Source organism: Mustelus asterias, unplaced genomic scaffold (assembly GCF_964213995.1).
Source record: "Mustelus asterias unplaced genomic scaffold, sMusAst1.hap1.1 HAP1_SCAFFOLD_198, whole genome shotgun sequence".
Taxonomy (NCBI): Eukaryota; Metazoa; Chordata; class Chondrichthyes; order Carcharhiniformes; family Triakidae; genus Mustelus; species Mustelus asterias.
In genome coordinates, this window is record NW_027590190.1 from 262,454 (window position 1) to 285,669 (window position 23,216).

At 45.7% G+C, this 23,216-nt stretch overlaps 2 protein-coding genes across 2 annotated transcripts in view; one reads left to right on the forward strand and one right to left on the reverse strand.

The window, feature by feature from the left end:
- Positions 1-5,065: 5,065 nt before the first annotated feature.
- LOC144485544 (uncharacterized) overlaps positions 5,066-23,216 on the forward strand; it is a 46,158-nt gene continuing 28,007 nt past the window's right edge. The window contains 3 exon segments of the mRNA XM_078203677.1: positions 5,066-5,451; positions 9,871-10,920; positions 10,922-11,119. Of these exon segments, the coding sequence (XP_078059803.1) occupies positions 5,066-5,451; positions 9,871-10,920; positions 10,922-11,119 (1,634 nt within the window).
- On the reverse strand, positions 18,076-20,875 carry LOC144485555 (uncharacterized). The gene is made up of 2 exons (XM_078203689.1): positions 20,759-20,875; positions 18,076-19,210 (listed from the first exon to the last, which is right to left on the reverse strand). The coding sequence occupies exon 2, from the start codon at positions 19,091-19,093 to the stop codon at positions 18,560-18,562; it is 534 nt and encodes a 177-aa protein (XP_078059815.1). The 5' UTR covers positions 19,094-19,210; positions 20,759-20,875; the 3' UTR covers positions 18,076-18,559.

Consider the following 23,216-nt stretch of genomic DNA (forward strand, 5'->3'; position numbering starts at 1 on the left):
TTTCATGTTGAACAGGATGAGAGTTACTGTTGTCTCCTTCTTAAAACTCCTTCTTCATCTTTAAACAGATAACGGTAAGTCAGAGAAAACTATCCACAGTGACCCCAAAACTAGATACTGCAAATCCGACCTCAAAACAGTGAATATCTTCCCAAACTCAAAGCAGGTGAACAGCCCCTCCCCAATGTGAACTTGGTATACAGTGAGTTGAAATGATCCCCTGAACCCAGTCTCTCATCAGTGTGAAAACATTGATGAGACATTAGTAATCCACAATTTTGGGGTGGCACGGTGACACAATGGTTAGCACTGCTGCCACATAGTGCCAGGGATCTGGGTTCAATTCTGCCTTCGGGTCAGTGTCTGTGTGGAGTTTGCACATTCTCCCCATGTCTGCATGGGTTTCCTCCGGGTGCTCTGATTTCCTCCCACAGTCCAAAGATGTGCAGGTTTGTTTGATTAGCCATGCTAAATTGGCCCGAGTGTCAGGAGAATTAGTAGGGTAAATATGTGGGGTTTGGGGAATAGGGCCTGGGCGGGATTGTGGTCAGACTCAATGGGCCAAATGGCCTCCTTCTGAATGTAAGGATTCTATAAAACTTTTATAGCAGCTCCCACAGTCTGGGCAAATTTAAGGTCTCTCCTCAGTATGAAACTGGGGTGTTTGCAGGATGGGTGAGTGAATCCCTTCTGTTAGGGTCCTGGACCAGAACCCCTAAATTACATTCGGAAGTCAAGCTAGATCCCATCAATTTTTCTATTGGCATAAATGTGAGGATCGGATGCTTCTGACGAGGAGAAATTCCACTGACAAATTAGGGATCTTTCATAGTAAAGCTAACTTTATTTAATATCACAGTTTAAATATAACTCTAACAAATGAATCAGCTTAATCATTAACAGTTGAACAACATTTAAAAATGCAAAGGAACAATCTTAATTTCTAACTTATCACTATTTCAGTTCCAAATAAGCAACATTACTCTTATAGTTGTAAGTGCCACTTTAAATATAGTTAGTAACCATAAATATACTTGAGTGTAGACAGTCTTAAAGCTTTCAGAACGACAACAAGTCTCAGAGCAGCTTGTAGAAACCCTCTATCTTCAAACGATCAGAACTGCAAAAGCTTCTTTCTCCCTGCAAAGACCCACTATCACATGACCTGTCAATCAAATCTAGAAATCCCAGAGGAATGTCTTGTTTAAACAAAAGCCCATCAGCTCTATCAAAGTAACTGATTCCCAGCTTTCACAACCCTTGAGAGACACAGACACACCAGATACCTGCAGAATAAAGCTGGATTTTTAAACATTCCCCCTCAGCAGAAAAACATACACCCACTGCAACACGACCATCACGCTTCCCACACTTGAAGCAGATAAATGGCATCTCCCCAGTTTAAACCCACTGGTGTCGCTAACAAGCTGAGAAGACTGAATGACCCCTTGCCGTACTCAGAGCAGGTAAAGGGCATTTCCCCAGTGTGGTTTCCAGCTCTGACGGTTAATTGAATGTCTCTTTATAGTCTCCACATTTCCATGGTTTCTGCCAAATGTGACTGGTTATCAATGATGCTGATTTCTTCCATGTTCAAAACTTTCTACTTTTCAGGTTATGATAAATTCTGTGGCTACATCCAATCCTGATCTGATGTTTTGTGAGAGTTTCCTGGCCACAAATCCTCTAAGACCGACTGTATTAACATTATCTCAGGATTACTACCAGTGCCATGTGCTATTCAGAGTTGAAACAGCAGGATATATTGGGTGAATACCTGGCTGAAAAGATGATGTGAGAGGCAGGGTTTCAGATTCCTGGGACATTGCGACTGGTTCTGGGGAAGGTGGGACCAGTACAACTGGACAGGGCCAGGACTGATGTCCTTGGGAGGTTGGGGGTGTACTTGTTGAGTCATTGGGAAGGTTTAAACTAAAATGGCAGGGAGATGGAAACCTATGTAAGGATTCAGAGCAGAGGGTATCAAGAACAAGAGAAAAATACAGCAAGAAGAATAAGAAAAGTGGTAGGCAGAGAATCGAGAGCCAGAATCACATACGGACACAGTAAAAAATAGTAAGAATGGGACAACAAATGTTAAAAGGACTAGCCTTAAAGTTTTGTACGTGAACGCCTGGAGCATTCAAAATAAAATGGATGAATTAGTTGCATAGATAGATGTAAAGGGGTATGATACAATTGGGACCACAGAGACATAGCTCCAATGTGACCAAGGATGAGAACTAAACATTGGGGGCTATTCAGTGTTTAGGAAGGACAGACATAAACAAAAAAATGGTGGAGTTGCATTGTTAATTAAAGAAGATATTGATACAATATTAAGGAAAGATAGCACAGAAGATGTGGAATCTGTATAGGTCAAGTTAAGCCAAACCAAGGGGCAAAAAACATTTATGGGTGTGGTATACAGACCACCAAACCAGTGGTAATGTTGGGAAAAGCATTAGACAGGAAATCAGAGATGCATGTGTTAAAGGAATATCTGTGATTACAGGGTGACTTTGATCTGCATATAGATTGGGTGATCAAATTAATCACATTACAATAGAGGAGGAATGTTTGGAGTGTATAGAGGATGGTTTTCTGGACCAATACTTTTGAGGGACCAAGGGAACATGCCATCTTGGACTGGGTATTGTTCAATGAGAAAGGACTAGTTGGCAAACTAGTTGTGAGAGAACCCTTGGGGACGAATGACTATAATATGATAGAATTTTTTGTCAAGGTGAATAATGATGTAGTTGATTCTGACACCAGTGTCCTGAATCTCAGCAAAGGTAACTATAATGGATTGAGGCATGAGTTGGCTATGATGGACTGGGAAACATTACTGAAAGGAAGGACAGTGGACAGACAATGATAGGCATTTAAGGAACAAATAGGTGAACTCCAAAAGTTGTTTTCTCCTATTTGGCGCAAACATGGAAATGGAACTGTAGCCAAACCATGTCTTACAGGGGAAAATAGAGAGAGCACTGGATTCAAAGAAGAAGCAGACAAATTGGCAAGAAAGAGCAACAGACCTGAGGATTGGGAGCAGTTTAAAATTCAACAAAGGAAGATCAAGGGATTGATTCAGAAGGGGAAAATAGAATATGAAAATAAGCCAGTGGGGAACATAAAAACTGAGTGTAAAAGTTTCTATGGTAAAGAGAAAAAGGTTGACAAAAACGAATGTGGGCCCTTTACAGTCAGAAACAGGAATTCATAATAGGGAAAAAAGAAATAGCTGAAGAACTAAATTCGTATTTTGCTTCTTTCTTATGAATCCCATGATTCAAAAAGGGAGGAAGAGATAAAATAGGGAACTATGGACTATTGAGCCTAACATCAGTAGGAGGGAAGTTAACTTAGAAATCATAGAAACCTTACAGTACAGAAAGAGGCCATTCGGCCAATCGAGTCTGCACCGACCACAATCCCACCCAGGCCCTACCCCCATATCCCGACATATTTCCCACTAATCCCTCTAACCTACACATCTCAGGACACTAAGGGCAATTTTTAGCATAGCCAATCAACGTAACCCGCACATCTTTGGACTGTGGGAGGAAACCGGAGCACCCGGAGGAAACCCACGCAGACACGAGGAGAATGTGCAAACTCCACACAGACAGTGACCCAAGCCGGGAATCGAACCCAGGTCACTGGAGCTGTGAAGCAGCAGTGCTAACCACTGTGCTACCGTGCCGCCCCTGCTCGAGTTTATTATCAAGGATTTCATAGCTCAGCATTTAGAAAGCAGTGGCATAATCAGACAAAGTCAGCTTGGATTTACAAAAGGGAAATCATGCTTGACAAACCTACTGGAATTCGTAGAGTTCACCAGGGAGATGTTGTTTAGACTTTCAGATGGCTTTTAGCAAGATCTCACATGACAGATTACTATGTAAAGCTAAAGCACATGGGATTGCGGGTAATGCCTTGAGATGGATGGAAAACTGGTTAGCAGACAGGAAGCAAAGAGTTGGCATAACTTGGTCATATGGACATATGTCTGTCTGGCAGCCTACCTGGAGATTTCCAGCTCTCTGTGTCCAGGGCAGGAAGCAGTGAGCATGGATCTGTCAATCAGCCTCAATCAGCACTTTCAGGAGAATCGGGAGGGTGAATATTAGATACAGCAGAGTGAGAATGGAGGGAGAGTGTGTGGGATGGAAATTTGGGAATGAGAGAGGAAGTAATGTTCTGTTCTGAATTTCTATCCTGCACCAACAGTGATGGCTTTTATAAACTCCTTTTACAGGATATCAGAAGGTGAGGAATTACAGACAGAAATTTCAAACCAAACCATCAACATCTGACAGAGTAACTCAATTCATCAGGAGCTGAATATCATTGGCCTTTGAATCTAGAAGGAGAAATGTTTCTCTATTCTGTCTGCTTCAGAAAAGTTTAAACATCAATGTGACTGGGATAGCACCGAAAAACACACACACACCCAAGTGAGAGTGTTCCAGTGCACTGAGTGTGGAAAGAGCTTTAACCAGTTACACAGCCTGAAAATTCATCGCAGCATCCACAGCGGGGAGAGACTGTACCCGTGTTCTGTGTGAGATTTAACTGATTGTTTAACCTGGAGAGTCACAAGGACACCCGCATCATGGGGAGACTGTGGAAATGTGAGGACTGTGGGAAGAGATACAGAATTCCATCTGAGCTGCAAATTCATGAATGCAGTTACAAGGGGGGGACACCATTCACCTGCCCTGACTGTGGGAAGGGATTCACTCAGTTATCCAGCCTGCAGAGACACCAGCGAGTTCACACTGGGGAGAGGCCATTCACCTGTTCTGACTGTGGGAAGGGATTCACTCGGTTATTCCAGCTGCTGAGTCACAAAGTCACTCACAGCCAGGAGAGATCCTTTAAATGCTCTGACTGTGGGAGCGGATTCAAAAGCTCTCGGGTACTGATTTCCCACCAGCGCATTCACACTGAGGAGAGACCGTTCAGCTGCTCTCACTGCTCAAAGAGGTTTAGAACGTCATCCAACCTGCGAGTACACACTGGGGAGAAACCATTCCTTTGTTCTGAGTGTGGGATGGGATTCGCTCAGTTATCCACTTTGCGGAGACACCAGCGAGTTCATACCAGGGAGAAACCGTTCACATGCTCAGTGTATGGGAACAGCTATGTTCACTTATCCAGCCTGCTGAACCACGAAGTCACTCACACCAATGAGAGACCCTTGAAATGCTCTGAGTGTGGGAGTGGATTCAAAAGCTCTCAGGATCTGGTGTCCCACCAGCGCATTCACACTGAGGAGAGACCGTTCAGCTGCTCTCACTGCACAAAGAAGTTTAAATTGTCATCTGCCCTGCGGACACACCAGCAAATTCACTCTGGGGAGAGACCATTCACCTGCTCCATGTGTGGGAAGGGATTCACTCAGTCATCCCACCTGCTGAGACACCAGCGAATTCACAAGTGATGACAGGGGTTGGATTCTGCTGTTATTGCTGCTGTTGATCACATCCAGGACTGAAGCATGTTCATTCTGACAGTGGGTGAAGTGGGAGGGTCGGAGGGTATCTTTCTGCTGGACTGGCCGGTCTCATGACTTTGCTTCCAGTGGGCTGATGCTCTTTGAGCCTGGGAGAGCACATTTCCAATGAAATGCTCCACAAAGCTGATGAAAGACATATATTTTATCCTGGATGTAAATAGTTTTTCTCACCACTACAGACAGATCTAAAATAAATAAACTTGTCTCTGTTCCATTGAATCTACAGCACAGGGCCGGGCCAGTCGTGTAACTAAGTCTGCACGCTAGATTTTAGTGAAACCCAACCATTTTCAATTTAATTCCAGTTACATTGACAGCAATGAAAGGTCAAAATGTCATTTTGTTCTCGCACAGAGATAAGAAGCCGTTTAGTGTTCAGTATAATCACTCCCATGTATTCATGAAGGGTTATTACATCAATAGGAATCAGCCAGAAACAGGTGACTGACCAAATAGTGAACCTCAGTTAAGTTTCAGTTGAAGGATAAGTTATTAATAATCAGCAGTTAATGGGAAGTCACTTTGGGATATTTCTGTATTTCTCCATCAGCTTTTCTTATGAGGACATGAAGGTGGTGTCAGAGCTGGGAAAGAAATGGGATAAGCCTTGGACTCTCTCCCTATCAGGAACACACACACTGTCCTTGACTGTTGAGTCTGTCTGAATGAATGGGATTCCTGTAAAGACATCAAGATAACAGACAGAGCTGAAAGGAAGGCATTGTCCGAAGTTGAAGAGATTGTGCGTGATTAGCTGGAACCAATGGAGTTGACTCTACTGACAAATTATAGACCAATCAGCCGTTTCCAACCACTTAGAGTCATAGAGGTTTACAGCATGGAAACAGGCCCTTTGGCCCAACTTGTCCATGCCGCCTTTTGTTTTTAAAAAAACCCTAAGCTAATCCCAATTGCCCGCATTTGGCGCATATCCCTCGATATCCATCGTACCCATGTAACTATCTAAATGCATTTTAAAAGACAAAATTGTACCCGCCTCTACTACCACTTCAGGCAGATTGTTCCAGACTCTTATCACCCTCTGTGTGAAATAATTGCCCCTCTGGACACTTCTATATCTTGACATGTGCCTGAGGTGGGCTCACAACATCTTTTGAGTGTAAAGAGAGGGATCCACCTTTGTGAACATGGAGTGTGGAGAAGCGGTTTGGATCTTCAGGGACAGTTGAGCTTCCTCCTATCAGCGTGAAGGTTGTTTCCAATACAGCTCAGGGGCAGATGAGTCGTTTGTCCTGGCACTGGTTCAGTGATGGGTTCCCTGCCAGTCGAAACCCCAGGAAGGTGCCGCCTGTGCTTCTCAGAGGCAGTGACTGTTTCTCTGTCAGCCCCAGGAGTTCACGTTGTCGTCCACTTCTCTTGGATTGATCACTGATTAGAAAGTGGAGTTGGTAGAGTTTCATTGATGAGTAAACTTTACCTTATTTCCCACTCCGTTAGTTAGGTGATAAAGAACAAAGAAAATTACAGCACAGTAATAGGCCCTTCGGCCCTCCAAGCCTGCAATGACCATGCTGCCCACCTGAATGAAAACCCTCTGCCCTTTCCGGGACCATGTCCCTCTATTCCCAAGTTATTCATTTATTTGTCAAGACACCCCTTAGAAGTCACTATCGTATCTGCTTCCACTACCTCCCCTGGGAAGGGGAGTTTCTAAATGTTACATATAAACAATAAACTTTGATAGTATTGACTGATTTGATATCTGAGTCTTTGCTTGATGGTTGAGTCGGTGCAGACTCAATGGGCTGAGTGGCCTCCTTCCGCATTGGAGGAATTCTATGATTCTCAATGGAGATCACAAATGCTGACAATACTCCCAGTGCAGTATAACCATGCTTCTAAACAAGTTGAATATAACATCCCTGCTGTTCAATTCTATCTCTCGAAAATAGAACCCTATTTATGGGCCCCAGACCTTCGGGAAGATGTGAAGTTCTTAGAGAGGGTGCAGAGGAGATTTGCACGAATGGCATCTCACATCATTAAAAAGTAGCTGGATCAGCACTTGGCAAGTCAGAACAGTTAAGGCTATGGGCCAGGTGCTGGTAAATGGGATTCGGAGGGAGGTCAGGTGTTTCTTGCATGTCAGTGCAGACTCGATGGGCTGAAGGCCCTCTTCAGCACTGCACGATTCAATGATGAGGCAATTCAGTTCGTTGGAGAGACTGGAGCAGCTGAAATATCTCTCTTTAAATCAGTCAAGACATTAGGGTCTAGAATGGGGTCATTCAGTCCACTGATTCAATGCTGGCACTTTGCATGTCAAACTCTTGTCCGTTCTATTTATTGACAGATCCATGCTCACTGCTTCCTGTCCTGGAGTGGAGATGCCGGCGTTGGACTGGGGTAAACACAGTAAGAAGTTTAACAACACCAGGTTAAAGTCCAACAGGTTTATTTGGTAGCAAAAGCCACACAAGCTTTTGGAGCCTTAAGCCCCTTCTTCAGGTGAGTCGGAATTCTGTTCACAAACAGGGCATATAAAGACACAAACTCAATGAATAATGGTTGGAATGCGAATACTTACAGCTAATCAAGTCTTTAAGACACAAACAATGTGAGTGGAGAGAGCATCAAGACAGGCTAAAGAGATGTGTATTGGACACTTTCAGCTCTCTGTGTCCTGGACACAGAGAGCTGGAAATCTCCATGCAGGCGGCCAGACAGATATTTTTTTAAATACTTTTCCAATTCAATCAAATCAAATCCAATTCAGAGTCTCAACAAGTTGAGACATCCCAGATCCAGGCCGACAAGACAGGGCAAGCGACCAAACCACCCTGTCCTGGGCCTGATCCACATGAGCCAAGCTGACCGGAGAAGGGGGAGGTTCCTCCTCCAAGACTTGGGCTCATCTGCATCTTAGCCAAAAGGCCGAGACGCCGCTTTTAAAAATTGCTTCATATGAAACACATGAAGCTTCAGTGCAACCCAATGACCCCAACCAAGCGCAGGCGATCCATACTACACTTGATCTTAGCCAAAAGGCCGAGAAGCGATAGCCTGTAAACTTACAGATACTACACTTGATCTTAGCCAAAAGGCCGAGGCGGCCAGACAGATATATGTCTATCTGACTGGAGTAACAATGTGTGGAATGTACAGACTGGGGGGAACAATGGGTGGGGGCGGGGCTCCCGGGTCCGCGCGCCTGGGTGGGGGCGGGGCTCCCGGGTCCGCGCGCCTGAACCCGGAGACGTCACCACGGAGCAGAGTGATTGCTATTGGCTGATTCAGGCAGGGCTCCATTGTGCCGTCACAATGACTCAGAGGGGCGTTCCCAGCACACAGTGTCCCATTGGCAGCAATACCACTGGTTACAGAAGCAAAACACTGCGGATTGGACACCAGCTCAGCGCGGCTGGCGGTCAAAGCCCCGCCCACTCCTACTTGGGCTCGGCTTCCGCCCCCTCATTGTCCACATGCGGGAGATTAACCAATGGCAACGCGTGGAGGACCGGATGGGCGCTGGTCCTCCAGCCAATCAGAGTCCGGGCCCTGTGTCAATGGCTGCGCGGAGCTTGGTCCATTGTCTGTGAGTAAAGTGTTTGAATTCTGCGCTCCAGAGGACTGTGGAGCCTCAGTCATCAAATATTTTCAAGAGAGAGATTGGTAACTTTTGAGGCATTGAGTAACCTGGGGGATAGTTTGGGAAATATTGGCCCTGTGGAAATGATGCTGCGGTAGATCAGCCAATTCTCAATCAATGGTTGAAGCAGGTCGATGGGCTGAATGGCCAACTGCAGCTCCTATTTCTTACGATTTCTGTGCTGGACAGGAAGCAGTGAGCATGGATCTGTCAATCAGCCTCAATCAGCACCTTCAGGAGAATTGGGAGGGTGAATATTAGATACAGCAGAGTGAGAATGGAGGGAGAGTGTGTGGGATGGAGATTTACAGCTTTTGGGGAATGAGAGGGGAAAGAATGTTCCATAGAAACTAGAATTGTCTGTTCTGAATTTCTATTTCTATTTCTAACTCATTTTACAGGATATTGAGCGAGGAATTACAGGCTGAAATCTCAAATGTCACGTCTAGATCTGGCAGTCATATTCCTTGGGAGCGAAATATCATCGGCCTTTGAATCTGGAAGGAGAAATGTTTGTCCAGTCTGTCGATTTGAAAAAAAATTCAAACATCAGTGTGACTGGAACAGCACCAACACACTGTCACACTCGAGTGAGAGTATTCCAATGAACTGACTAAAGAGCTTTAACCAGTTACACAGCCTGAATAAATATCACACCATTCACAGTGAGAAGAGACCGTACTGGTGTTGTGCCTAGACGAGGCATCAACTGATTGTCCACCCAAGAGAGTGGCAAGGACACCTGCACCATGGAGAAACCATGGAAATGTGTGGATTGTGGGAAGAGATACAGAGCCCCATCTCAGCTGGACGCTCATCGGCGCAGTCACACTGGGGAGAGGCCGTTCATCTGCTCTCAGTGTGGGAAGGGATTCACTCTGTCATCCAGCCTGCAGACACACCAGCGAGTTCACACTGGGGAGAGGCCGTTCACCTGCTCTCAGTGTGGGAACAAATTCACTCAGTTATCCAATCTGCAGGCACACCAGCGAGTTCACACTGGGGAGAGGCCATTCACCTGCTCTCAGTGTGGGAAGGGATTCACTCAGTTGTCCAGCCTGCGGACGCACCAGCGAGTTCACACTGGGGAGAGGCCATTCATCTGCTCTCAGTGTGGGGAGGGATTCACTCGGTTATCGAACATGTGGAGACACCAGCGAGTTCACACTGGGGAGAGGCCATTCACCTGCTCTCAGTGTGGGAAGGGATTCAGTCAGTTTTCCAGCCTGCAGACACACCAGCGGGTTCATACTGGGGAGAGGCCGTTCACCTGCTCTCAGTGTGGGAAGGGATTCAGAGCTTCATCCAGCCTGCGGACACACCAGCGAGTTCACACTGGGGAGAGGCCGTTCACCTGCTCTCTGTGTGGGAAGGGATTCACTCGGTCCTCCCACCTGTGGAGACACCAGCGAGTTCACACCGGGGGGAGGCCCTTCACCTGCTCTCAGTGTGGGGAGGGATTCAGAGCTTCATCCAGCCTGCGGACACACCAGCGAGTTCACACTGGGGAGAGACCGTTCACCTGCTCGCAGTGTGGAAAGGGATTCACTCGGTCATCCAGCCTGCGGACACACCAGCGGGTTCACACTGGGGAGAGACCGTTCACCTGCTCTCAGTGTGGGAAGGCATTCATAACTTCATCCAGCCTGCGGACACACCAGCGAGTTCACGCTGGGGAGAGACCATTCACCTGCTCTCTGTGTGGGAAGGCATTCACTCAGTCATCCCACCTGCGGAGGCACCAGCAAGTTCACACTGGGGAGTGGCCTTTCACCTACTCTGTGTGGGAAGCGGTTCAGTGATTCATCCAACCAGCAGAAACACCAACAAGTTCACGCTGGGTGGAAACCGTTCACCTGCTCTGTGTGTGGAAAGGGGTTCTCTCGGTTATTCTGCCTGCAGACACACCAGGGAATTCACACTGGGGAGAGACCGTTCAGCTGCTGTGTGTGTGAAAAGAGATTCAGTCTTTCATCTCAGCTGTTGGTACACCAGCGAGTTCACGAGTGATTCCAGTGGTCGATTTTGCTGTTATTGTTTCTGCTCTCAATTATATTGGTCAATGGGAACGGTCGGAGGGTTTCTTTCTGCTGGACTGGCCGGTCTCACAACTTTGCCTCCAATGGCTGATGCTCTTTGAGTCTTGTTGCGAATACCTGGTTTCAAATTTCACACGGATCACAGAGTGACAGGGTGCTCGGAAGTTCAGAGATATTTAGTCACTATTTCTGTTTGCAACTCCCCCAATGCCCATCCAATTTCCTTTGTAATTGTTTATTGTCTCCACTTCCTCCTCCCTCGTAGGCAGCGAGTTCCAGGTCATTACCATTCACTGCATCAAAATATTCTTCCTCACATGGGCAGCACGGTAGCACAGTGGTTAGCACTGCTGCTGCACAGCTCCAGGGACCTGGGTTCGATTCCCGGCTTGGGTCACAGTCTGTGTGGAGTTTGCACATTCTCCTCGTGTCTGCGTGGGTTTCCTCCAGGTGCTCTGGTTTCCTCCCACAGTCCAAAAATGTGCGGGTTAGGTTGATTGGGCATGCTAAAAATTGCCCCTTAGAGTCCTGAGATGCGTAGGTTAGAGGGATTAGCGGGTAAATGTGTAGGGATATGGGGGTAGGGCCTGGGTGGGATTGTGGTCGGTGCAGACTCGATGGGCCAAATGGCCTCTTTCTGTACTGTAGGGTTTCTCTGATTCTATGATCCCACCCAAAACTTTAAATTTGCTTGTCATCCTTGTCCCATCAGCTAATAGGAACAGATTTTCTTTGTCCACCTTATCTAAACCTGTCAGAATCTTGTCCACCTCTATCAAATCTCCCCTCAACCTCCTTTGCTCCAAGGGGAACAACCCCAGCCTGACATTGACAATAAAGATCAATCCAACAGAATATGTTGCCTTCTGAAATCAAATGGGAATGTTCAATTTCTGTTTTAAAGATATTGTGAATATATTGTCCTGGACAATAAAGGAATTGGAATAACTCATCTTGGGAGTGGTTGAATGGAATATATCAATCTGGAACCCACTTACATTCTAGTGAAAGTCAGGAATGTGTAGCTGGAAATCCCTCCCTAACAGCACTTTGGGTCACCTATACCTCAGGCATTGTAGCAGTTCAGGAAGGCAGTGTTGGGGTTGACCATGGCCGAGGCAGCTACATACAGCCACATATTCTCTTATCATTGATGGACTGTAGTTTGAATGTGAGGCACTATAGGACTGGACTACGGAGTCATCGAGGTTTACAGCATGGAAATAGGCCTATCAGCCCAACTTGTCCATGCTGCCCTTTTCTTTAAACCCCTTAGCAAATCCCAATTGCCCGCATTTGGCCCATATCCCTCTATACCCATCTTATCCATGTAACTGTCTAAAAGCTTTTTAAAAGACAAAATTGTACCCGGCTCTACTACTACCTCTGGCAGCTTGTTCCAGACACTCACCACCCTTTGTGTGAAAAAATTGCTCCTTTCGACACTTTTGTATCTCTCCCCTTTCACCTTAAACCTATGCCTTCTAGTTTTAGACTCCCCTACTTTTGGGAAAAGATATTGACTATCTACCTTATCAATGCCCCTCGTTATTTTATATAAACGAGGTCACCCCTCAGCCTCCTGTGCTCCAGAGAAAAAAGTCCCAGTCTATCCAGCCTCTCCTTATAACTCAAACCATCCAGTCCCAGTAGCATCCTCGTAAATCTTTTCTGCACTCTTTCTAGTTTAATAATACTCTTTCTATAATAGGATGACCAGAACTGCACACACTATTCCAAGTGTGGCCTTACCAATGTCTTGTACAACTTCAACAAGACGTCCCAACTCCTGTATTCAATGTTCTGACCGATGAAACCAAGCATGCCGAATGCCTGCTTCACCATTCTGTCCACCTGTGACTCCAATTTCAAGGAGCTATGAATGTGTACCCCTCGATCTCTTTGTTCTGTAACTCCCCAACGCCCTACCATTAACTGAGTAAGTCCTGCCCTAGCTCAATCTACCAAATTGTCTAAATTAAACTCCATCTGCCATTCGTCAGCCCACTGGCACAATTGATCAAGATCCCGTTGCAATTGGAGATAACTTTCTTCACTGTCCACTATGCCACCAATCTTGGTGTCATCTGCAAACTTACTAACCGTGCCTCCTATATTCTCATCCAAATCATTAATATTAATATATAAATGACAAATAACAGTGGACCCAGTACTGATCCCTGAGGCACACCGCAGGTCACAGTCCTCCAGTTTGAAAAACAACCCTCTACAACCACCCTCCGGCTTCTGTCAAGAAGCCAATTTTGTATCCATTTAGATACCTCACCCTGGATCCCGTGAGATTTTAACCTTATGCAACAACCTACCATTCGGTACTTTGTCAGAGATCTTGCTAAAGTTCATGTCGACAACATCAACTGCACTGCCCTCATCTATCTTCTTAGTTACCCCTTCAAAAAACTCAATCAAATTTGACCACAGCTCAGTTTCTGCGATCATGGACCATTAAAGCTGCTTAGCAGTGCCCTGACAGAGGACCTGGTGAGAATATTTCCTCATTGAGTTAGAATTAAACTTATTCCAGGACTGGCTGGTGTTCAGTGGCTGAGATACCCGAATCTGTGAAAAGGGGGTCTGACCAATCAACAAACAGTGGTAGGTAGTTGATTAAGAAGTTAAGAAGCGTTCTCAGGCATTGTTTAAGTTATTTTATCATAAATTTGTGATGAGAACTGTGAGGGACTATGACCCGATAGTCACTGAAGTGACGGTATACTCCAAGTAGCACTGGACTGAAAAACGAGAGTAGATTCTAATGAATGGTTATAAACCTACCCTAGCATGGCCAGTGAAAAATCTGAGCTCGAGTGATCAAGAATAATAATGTGATAAGGTGCGAAGGAATAAGATCTCACCGTGTAAAAATCAAGTTGGGATGACATTTGTATCACATAGGAGTCAATGAATGGAATACATTGGGTATTGCACATCCCCTAGCCTGGCCTGATTGAACACATGAATGGGCTATTGAAACAACAAATCAAGCTTGACCACACACTCAAAGAGTGGCAAAGGCCTTACATAATTTGAATAATAGGCCACAAAACGGAGGGGTGGCACGGCGGCACAGTGGTTAGCACTGCAGCCTCACAGCACCAGGGACCTGGATTTGACTCCTGGCTTGTGTCACCGTCTGTGTGGAGTTTGCACATTCTCCCCGTGTCTGCGTGGGTTTCATCCAAGTGCACCGGTTTCCTTCCACACTCCAAAGATGTGGGTTAGGTTGATTGGCCATGATAAATTGCCCTTTAGTGTCAGGGTGTTATAGGGTAAATAAGTATGGTTATGGGGGTAGGGCCTGGGTGGGATTGTGGTCGGTGCAGATTCGATGGGCCGAATGGCCGCCTTCTGCACTGTAGGGATTCTATGAACCCTCTTGAGTAAGATGATAAAACAACCTGTCTCTTCAATTCTTCCCCCAGACAGGGAATATGACACACCTGTATGTAAGGGTGGCAAGGTGTGGGTACATATCTCAAACCAAACCCCACAGAAAAGAGGAGATAATTGCTGCTCGACATGCTTGGCTTGTACCTCCTAAGCTGCGTTCACTCCCTATGCATGGGGGATGGAAGGCATCCAGTAAAATATGCACTCAAAACAAATGTACTTGGGCAGAAGGACAGAAATATTATTTGTATAACATCACTGTCCAGGCATCCGTGCTCAATGTGGCGGATTGTAGCCAATGGCCTTTTGTGGTGGTATGTCCTCTACATAACTCCTCATACATGAAGCTTGTACCTTACAGCTGAGTCATGGCCAATGTCAATAGGAATTATCGCCAGTTAATGATACTATTATGCATGAAATTGGACAAGTTTGGTGGGGAAGCGATGGTCTCGTGATATTATCGCTAGATTACTAATTCAGAACTCAGCTAATGTTCTGGGGACCCAGGTTCAAATCCCACCACAGCAGATGGTGAAATTTAATGAAAAAGATCTGGAAATAAGAATCTCCTGATGACCATGAAACCATTGTCGATTGTCAGAAAAAAACCCATCTGATTCACAATGTCCTTTCGGGAAGGAAATCTGCCATCCTTAACTGGTCTGGCCCACATGTGACTCCACGAATAATTTAAAAAAACTATGTCTGCATTACCAGCACTCTCAATGTACATCTGAATGCCAGATAGCTTGAACCCCCTGTAAACCAATGTTGGAAAGATGCATGGGACATATTTGATGTACATACTAATAGAACATATTATTTGATATAGACACACCCACGGTATTGTGCATCTGCCTTCAATTGAACTTAATAAATTATGCAGGTTTATTGAACAAAATACACAAGTTTCTGCACACCTAAGTTAAGACAGGCAACATCTTCTTAGGCAGAGTGTGGAAATGACCTATGCTTAAGGCAAACTTCACCAAACATCGGGTGAACTTAATTGCCTCAGTTTTCACCTTTGGTGGGATGTTTGTAATGTATGGTCATCCAAAGCATCCACTGTTTTTACTTTAATGTTACATCCTGTTGTCATACTGCTACTTTGTACCCTTTTGTTCATCTTAATTGTCTTGTGGCACAGAGTGCGTGCATTGTTCACACAGGTCATTGTTGTGAAGGAACTTATACAGGTACAGATGGGATTGCTGCGTTAACTGCTGAATCTCAGGGTGGAATGTATAGAAAGTAAAGAGTTAAGATATTCACCAGTCAACTCAGCATTTATTCATGCTGTGAGAACCGAAAGAAGCAGCTGCGCTACAGAAACAAGCTGACCTTCCAGTGCTGTATTTGTATATTGTTTCCCAAGCCTGGGAATTGACCAAATCTCCTGTCAGGTTGTTTGTGCCGCACTGTAAAACACGGGGGGCGGGGCTTCGACCCGGGTACGTTGGTCTTCACCTTGGACCGGGATCACGAATGTTGCCGGGACCTCTCGAGCTCCAGACCAGCGTCGTTAGATTAGTCTCCGACAGGCAGAAGGCAGTGAGACTCATTGTTTTAATTTCTCTCGTATTATTTACTCTTTTTGAATAAACCATTATAATAGTTGAGAGATTATAATTCTGGTCTGTCTCTTATTTAACATTCACGTGGATCATTGGTGGCACGGTGGCACAGCAGTTAGCTGCCTCACAGTGCCAGGGACCTGGGTTTGATTCCCAGCTTGGGTCACTTGTCTGTGTTCTCCCCGTGTCTGTGTGGGTTTCCTCCGGGTGCTCCGGTTACCTCCCACAGTCTGAAAGACGTGCTGGTTAGGTGCATTGGCACCTAACCTAACTGGGTCCAGTGCTAAATTCTCCCTCAGTGTACCCGAACAGGCACCAGAGTGTGGCGACTAGGAGATTTTCACAGTGTCTTCATTACAGTGCTCATGTAAACCTACTGTGACACTACCCAGAGGAAACCCATGCAGACATGGGGAGAATGTGCAAACTCCACACAATCACCCAAGGCTGCAATTGAACCCGGGTCCCTGGAGCTGTGAGACAGCAGTGCTAACCACTGTGCCAGCCCATGTTTGTGACCGGGTGTCCCTAGAGAGGGAGCATGTGGTGACTACCAACACAAGATCTTCCGTGGGCACTGCGGGGGCTGGAGTTCTTCATTTCTCACCAGAACCACATCATAGTTTTAAGTTTTTAACTTTTCATTCACGGTTTAGTTTTTGTCCCTTTAAAGGACTCCCCCCCCCCGAACCCCCCCGCCATTCATTTAATTTGATTGTTTAATTTGATAATTTGATCCAAATTCTGATATTAAAAAGAAGGGCAATTCATTATTGACCCCAAATAACAGAGAATATGGAACTTGGTCCATGGTGAGTGGTTGAGGTGAACAGCATGAATACATTGAAAGGAAAGTTAGATCCACACATGAGGGACACAGTAACAGAAGGATATGCTGATCGGGAGGAGATGCAGTGGGGTAGGTGGAGGCTGATGTGGAGCAAATTACTGACAGACCAAAAGAGCTGACTGGCCCGGCCCTGTGCTGGAGACTCAATGGAACAGAGACTAATGTATTTATCTGAGAACTACCTGTAGTGATAGATACAGAATCTATCAATAAATTCAGGCCAGGCTTAAGGTTCATGGTGTTGTAATCTCAGTGAAAACAGTATGGAGCAGCCCCAGCATCTCGGTTACAATGAATACTCATCTCCTGAAAGTCCTTGTGTGGCCAGTGACAATGTGCGTCTGTGAAAGCTGGACCATCGAGACGAGCGGCACAGTGGTTATCACTGCTGCTTCACAGCTCCAGGGACTTGGGTTCGAATCCCGGCTTGGGTCACTCTGTGTGGCGTTTGCACATTCTCCTCGTGTCTGCGTGGGTTTCCTCCGGGTGCTCCGGTTTCCTCCCACAGTCCAAAGATGTGCGGGTTAGGTTGATTGGCCATGCTAAAAATTGCCCTTAGTGTCCTGGGATGCGTAGGTTAGAGGGATTAGCGGGGGGATATGGGGGTAGGGCCTGGGTGGGATTGTGGTCGGTACAGACTCGATGGGCCGAATGGCCTCTTTCTGTGCTGTAGGGCTTCTAAGATTCTAAGAGTGACGAGGTTCCAATAAAAGTGTTTGAAATGAAAGGACTCAGACGGATATTCCGTGTGTCACGGACGGCAAAGTGGGTGAATGAGTGGGTGCTGGAGAAAGCTGGTGTTCACCGGAACCTGTCTGAGGCTCTCACATCCCGGAAGCTCACCTATTTTGGACACGTGTTGTGAATAGGGAGGGAGTGTTTGGAAAGAGGTAATGCAAGACAAACACCTGGAAAATGTGTGCAAGGAAGGCCCGAGACGGGTGGATAATATCGGAATGTGGACCGGCCTCTCGATGGGACAGGCAGTGGAGAAAGATTGTCCAGAGCACGGCCAACCCTCAGAACGAGGACGGATAAAAGACAAGACACCTGTAGTGGTAGGAAAAAGACTATTTACTATCCAGGGTAAAATTAATGTACTCGATAGAAACTAGGAGCAGGCCATTCAAGTCTGCTCCACCATTCAATATGATCATGGCTGATCCTCGATCTCAATGCCATATTCTCCCCATACCACCTGAAGCCATTAAAATCTAAAAAAAATCTATCTCTTCCTTGAATATATTCAGTGACTTGGATTCCACAGCCTTCTGTGGTAGACAATTCCACAAGTTCACTACCCTTTGAAGAATTTTTTCCTCATCTCAGTCTCATCTGACACCTGCTTTTGTGGATCATTTCAGTGGAAATGTGCCCTCGCTCAAAGGGAATCAGCCACTGGAATGAAAATTGAGAGACCGGTCAGTCCAACAGCAAGAAACCCTCCGACCCTCCCACTTCACCAACTGTTAGAATGAACATGGTTCAGTCCTGGATGTGATTAACAGCAGCAATAACAGCAGAATCCAACCCCTGTCATCACTCGTGAACTTGCTGGTGTGTCAGCAGCGTGGATGGCCGAGTGAATCCCTCCCCACAGTCAGAGCAGGTAAATCGTCTCTCCCCAGTGTGAACTCGCTGGTGTCTCCGCAGGGTTGATAAATCACGGAATCCCTTCTCACACTCTGAGCAGGTGAATGGTCTTTCCCCAGTGTGAACTTGCTGGTGTCTCAGCAGACTGGAGGAATCTCCGAATCCTTTCCCACACACGGAGCAGGTGAACGGCTTCTCTCCAGTGTGAACTCGCTGGTGTGTCAGCAGATGGGATGACTGAGTGAAGCCCTTCCCACAATTGGAACAGGTGAACAGTCTCTCCCCAGTGTGAACTCGCTGGTGTTTCAGCAGAGTAGATAAATCACTGAATCCTTTCCCACACACGGAGCAGGTGAACGGTCTCTCCCCAGTGTGACTGCGTTGATGTGTTTCCAGCACAGACGGGAATCTGAATCCCTTTCCACAATCCCCACATTTCCACGGTTTTCCCATGGTGTGGGTGTCTGCGTCTCGGTGCATTTCCTGACACTCTGATGGTTAAACAGGCAATGGTTTCCCCGTCCTAATGAGTGACTCTGTCAGAGCTTGGTGTGAAGCTTTGAGATTTCTGTTGGCAAATCCTCCCCTTTTAATATCCTGTAAAAGGAGTTTAAAATCTCATCACAGTCAATACAGCTCAGAAACTGAGAATAGACAATTCAAGTTGCTGTGGAACATTCTTTCCTCACTGGCTTAAAGTGAATAATGAATTTAAAACATTATTGCAAGTCAGCAAATCAATCAAAATGCTCACAAAGGAGTGGAATTTCTCTCCAGATGTACAGAAATCAGAAATAGTAAAATTATGTTTAATTCATACAGAATTTTAAGAACTCATAATCTCTACAGTGCAGAAAGAGGCTCTTCATCCCATCAAGTCTGCACTGATGACTCAGATGAATGAACATGGTTCAATCCTGGATGTAATTAACAGCAGCAATAACAGCAGAATCCAACCCCTGTAACCACTTGTGAACTCGCTGGTGTCTGAGCAGGTGGGATGACTGAGTTAATCCCTTCCTACAGACATAACAGGTAAATGGCCTCTCCCCAGTGTGAATTCACTGATGTGTCAGCAGATGACACTAAAATAGGTGGTATTGCAGACAGTGAGGAGGTTATCAAAAATTGCAGCAGGATCTTGATCAGCTGGGGAAGTGGGCCGAGAAATGACAAATGGAGTTCAATACAGATAAGTGTAAGGTGTTGCATTTTGGAAAGTCAAATCAAGGTTGGACTTTCACGGTGAATGGCTGGACCTGAGGGAGTATCGAGGAACAGAGGGAACTTGGAGTTCAAGTGCACGGTTCTCTAAAAGTAGAGTCACAGGTAGGTAGGGTAGTGAAAAAGGTTTTTGGCATGCTGGCCTTCATCAGTCAGGGCATTGGGTATAGAAGTTAGGAAGTTATGTTGCAGTTGTACAGGAAGTTAGTGAGGCCGCAGCTGGAATATTGTGTTCAGTTTTGGTTGCCTTGCTATAGGAAAGATGTTATTAAAGTGGAAGGAGTGCAGAAGAGATTTACAAGGATGTTGCCAGGACTCAAGGGACTGAGTTATAGAGAAAGATTGGATACACTCGACTTTTTTCTTTGGAGCGTAGGACACTGAGGGGTGATCTTATCGAGGTGTATAAGATCATGAGAGGCATGGATAGGGTGAACATACTCAGTCTTTTTCCCGGGGTTGGGGAATCAAGAATGAGAGGGCATAGGTTTAAGTTAAGGGGGGAAGAATTAATGGGAACCTGAGGAGCATCTTTTTTACACAGAGGGTGGTACGTATGTGGAATGGACTGCCACAGGAAGTGGTTGAGGCAGGGACATTGACAACATTTAAAAGGTATTTGGACAGATACATGGATAGGAAACGTTTAGAGGGATATGGGCCAAATGCAGCCAAATGGGGTCAGCTTGGATGGGCATTTTGATCGGCATGGACCAGTTTGGGCCGAAGGGCCTGTCTCCGTTCCATCGATTCTATGATTGGATGACTGAATCCCTTTGCACACACAATGCAGGTGAACAGCCTCTCCCCAGTGTGAACTTGCTGCTGAATCACACCAGCCCCAGAGCCAAGGAACCTCTCAGATAACAGAGCACAGCACTAAAAACTCTGAATTGTGGGTGAATGTTCAATAATACTCACCTCTGGAACAATTTCACTCTTTTCAAATTTAAAACCTCCTCCTGGAGCCTGCAGCTGGAAAGATATCAGAAGTACTGGAGTCAGGGAAAAATAGCAGTCATCAAATCTTCCAACTCCCTGTAAAAGGAGGTTACAAGAGTCATTTGTCAACTGTGGTTAGAAATTATGAGATAAACATTTTCCTTGTTTGAGATTGCTGTGTAAATCCTCCCCTTGCAACTCCCTGCTAAAGGAGTTTCCAAAATCCATCAGTCAGTCCAAGATAGAAATTTGTAACATTCTCTCCTATTTCCTTGTGTACAATTATTTAAGATCAATATGCTTACATTGGGAGCAGTTCAGACAAGATTCACTAAGCCGATTCCAGGCATAAATGTGTTTGTTTTATGAAGAAAGTTTGGGCAGGGTGCATCTGTACTCATTAACTTTTAGATAAATGAGAGATGAGCTTACTGAAGCATGTAAGATTATGTTGGTGCTTGACAAGATAAGTCCTGAAAGAATGTTTCTCCAAAACGGGAAATCTAGAACTGCAGGCAATTTAAAAATAAGGCTCTAAGACAGAGATGAGGAGAAATTTCTTCTCTGAGGACCAATAGCCTGTGGAATTCTCTCCCGCAGTGAGCAGTCAAGGCTGGTTCATTGAGTATATTCAAGACTGCTTTCTACACCATTTTCACTCCCAGTCATGGGTTAGGGAGGTTGGGGCTGGAGGAAAATACAATGATCAGATGAGACATGAGTTTACTGAATGGTCGAGCTGAATGTGTCAATGTGTACTGAATGTGTACTGAATGTGTCAATGGCCTGCTCCTGCTCCTAATTCTGATGATCCTTTTCTTCTGTTATTCGGATGGCCACACATTCACCCTGCATAACCACCCCCTCTGAAGAGGGTGTACAGTAACCCAGCCCTGTTGGTCAACGAATCAAACATCTTCTCTCCTGGTCACCAGGACCCTGGAGCTCCACCCATTGCAGATGCCAGAATCTGAAACAAAAAGAGAAAATGCTGGAAAATCTCAGCAGGTCTGACAGCATCTGTGGAGAGAATAGAGCCAACGTTTTGAGTCTGGATGTCCTTTCGTCAGAGCTAAGGACAAAGAAAATCAAAAAGAAATTGAGGGTGGGGGAGGGGGAGCTGTAAAACGACAAAAAGAATGTAAATTAGGGTAAAGATGACAGAGAGAAGTGCTAAAAGTGTCCATTAAGGGATCATAATGTGTGAATGGCAGAATAGAGGTACAGATGGTTCAGGCAGTTGGCTTGAACGGTGGGGTGGGGGTGGGGGAGGCAAGGAGAGTGGGATTGGAAAAGTGGAAAAATGAAAGAGAGAAAGAAGGATGATAAAAATGGATGAATGAGATGAAAAGAAGATGTGGAGATGCCGGCGTTGGACTGGGGTAAACACAGTAAGAAGTTTAACAACACCAGGTTAAAGTCCAACAGGTTTATTTGGTAGCAAAAGCCACACAAGCTTTCGAAGCTCTAAGCCCCTTCTTCAGGTGAGTGGGAATTCTGTTCACAAACAGAGTTTATAAAGACACAGACTCAATTTACATGAATAATGGTTGGAATGCGAATACTTACAACTAATCAAGTCTTTAAGAAACAAAACAATGGGAGTGGAGAGAGCATCAAGACAGGCTAAAAAGATGTGTATTGTCTCCAGACAAGACAGCCAGTGAAACTCTGCAGGTCCACGCAACTGTGGGCGTTACAAATAGTGTGACATGAACCCAATATCCCGGTTGAGGCCGTTCGCGTGTGTGCGGAACTTGGCTATCAGTTTCTGCTCAGCGACTCTGCGCTGTCGTCTGTCGCGAAGGCCGCCTTGGAGAACGCTTACCCGAATATCAGAGGCCGAATGCCTGTGACCGCTGAAGTGCTCCCCAACAGGAAGAGAACAGTCTTGCCTCGACAATCACCAGGTGGTGGTGGAGGCAAACTCGTTGGGGTCTTTTAAGAGACTTCTGGATGAGTACATGGGATTTAATGGGATTGAGGGCTATAGATAGGCCTAGAGGTGGGGATGTGATCGGCGCAACTTGTGGGCCGAAGGGCCTGTTTGTGCTGTGGCTTTCTATGTTCTATGTTCTATGTTCTTACTATGAAAAGAAGAAACAGGATTAAATAAAATAAATGGAAATGGGGTGATGGTGGAGGGGAGTGTTCATGCTCTGAAGTTGTTGAACTCAATGTTCAATCCAGAAGGCTTTAAAGTGCCCAATTGTTCCTCCAGTTTGCGTTGGGGTTCACCAGAATATTGCAAGGATGGACATGTGGACTAGAGCGTAGTGTGGTCTGTTGAAGTGGCAAATGACAGGAAGGTCTGGGTCCTGCTAGAAGGTGCAACACCTGCCCCTTTACCTCCTTTCTGCTCACCATCCAAGATCCTAAACACCCCTTTCAGGTGAAGCCGTGCCATCTTTATCCTAATTACATTCCCTTTGTCCCA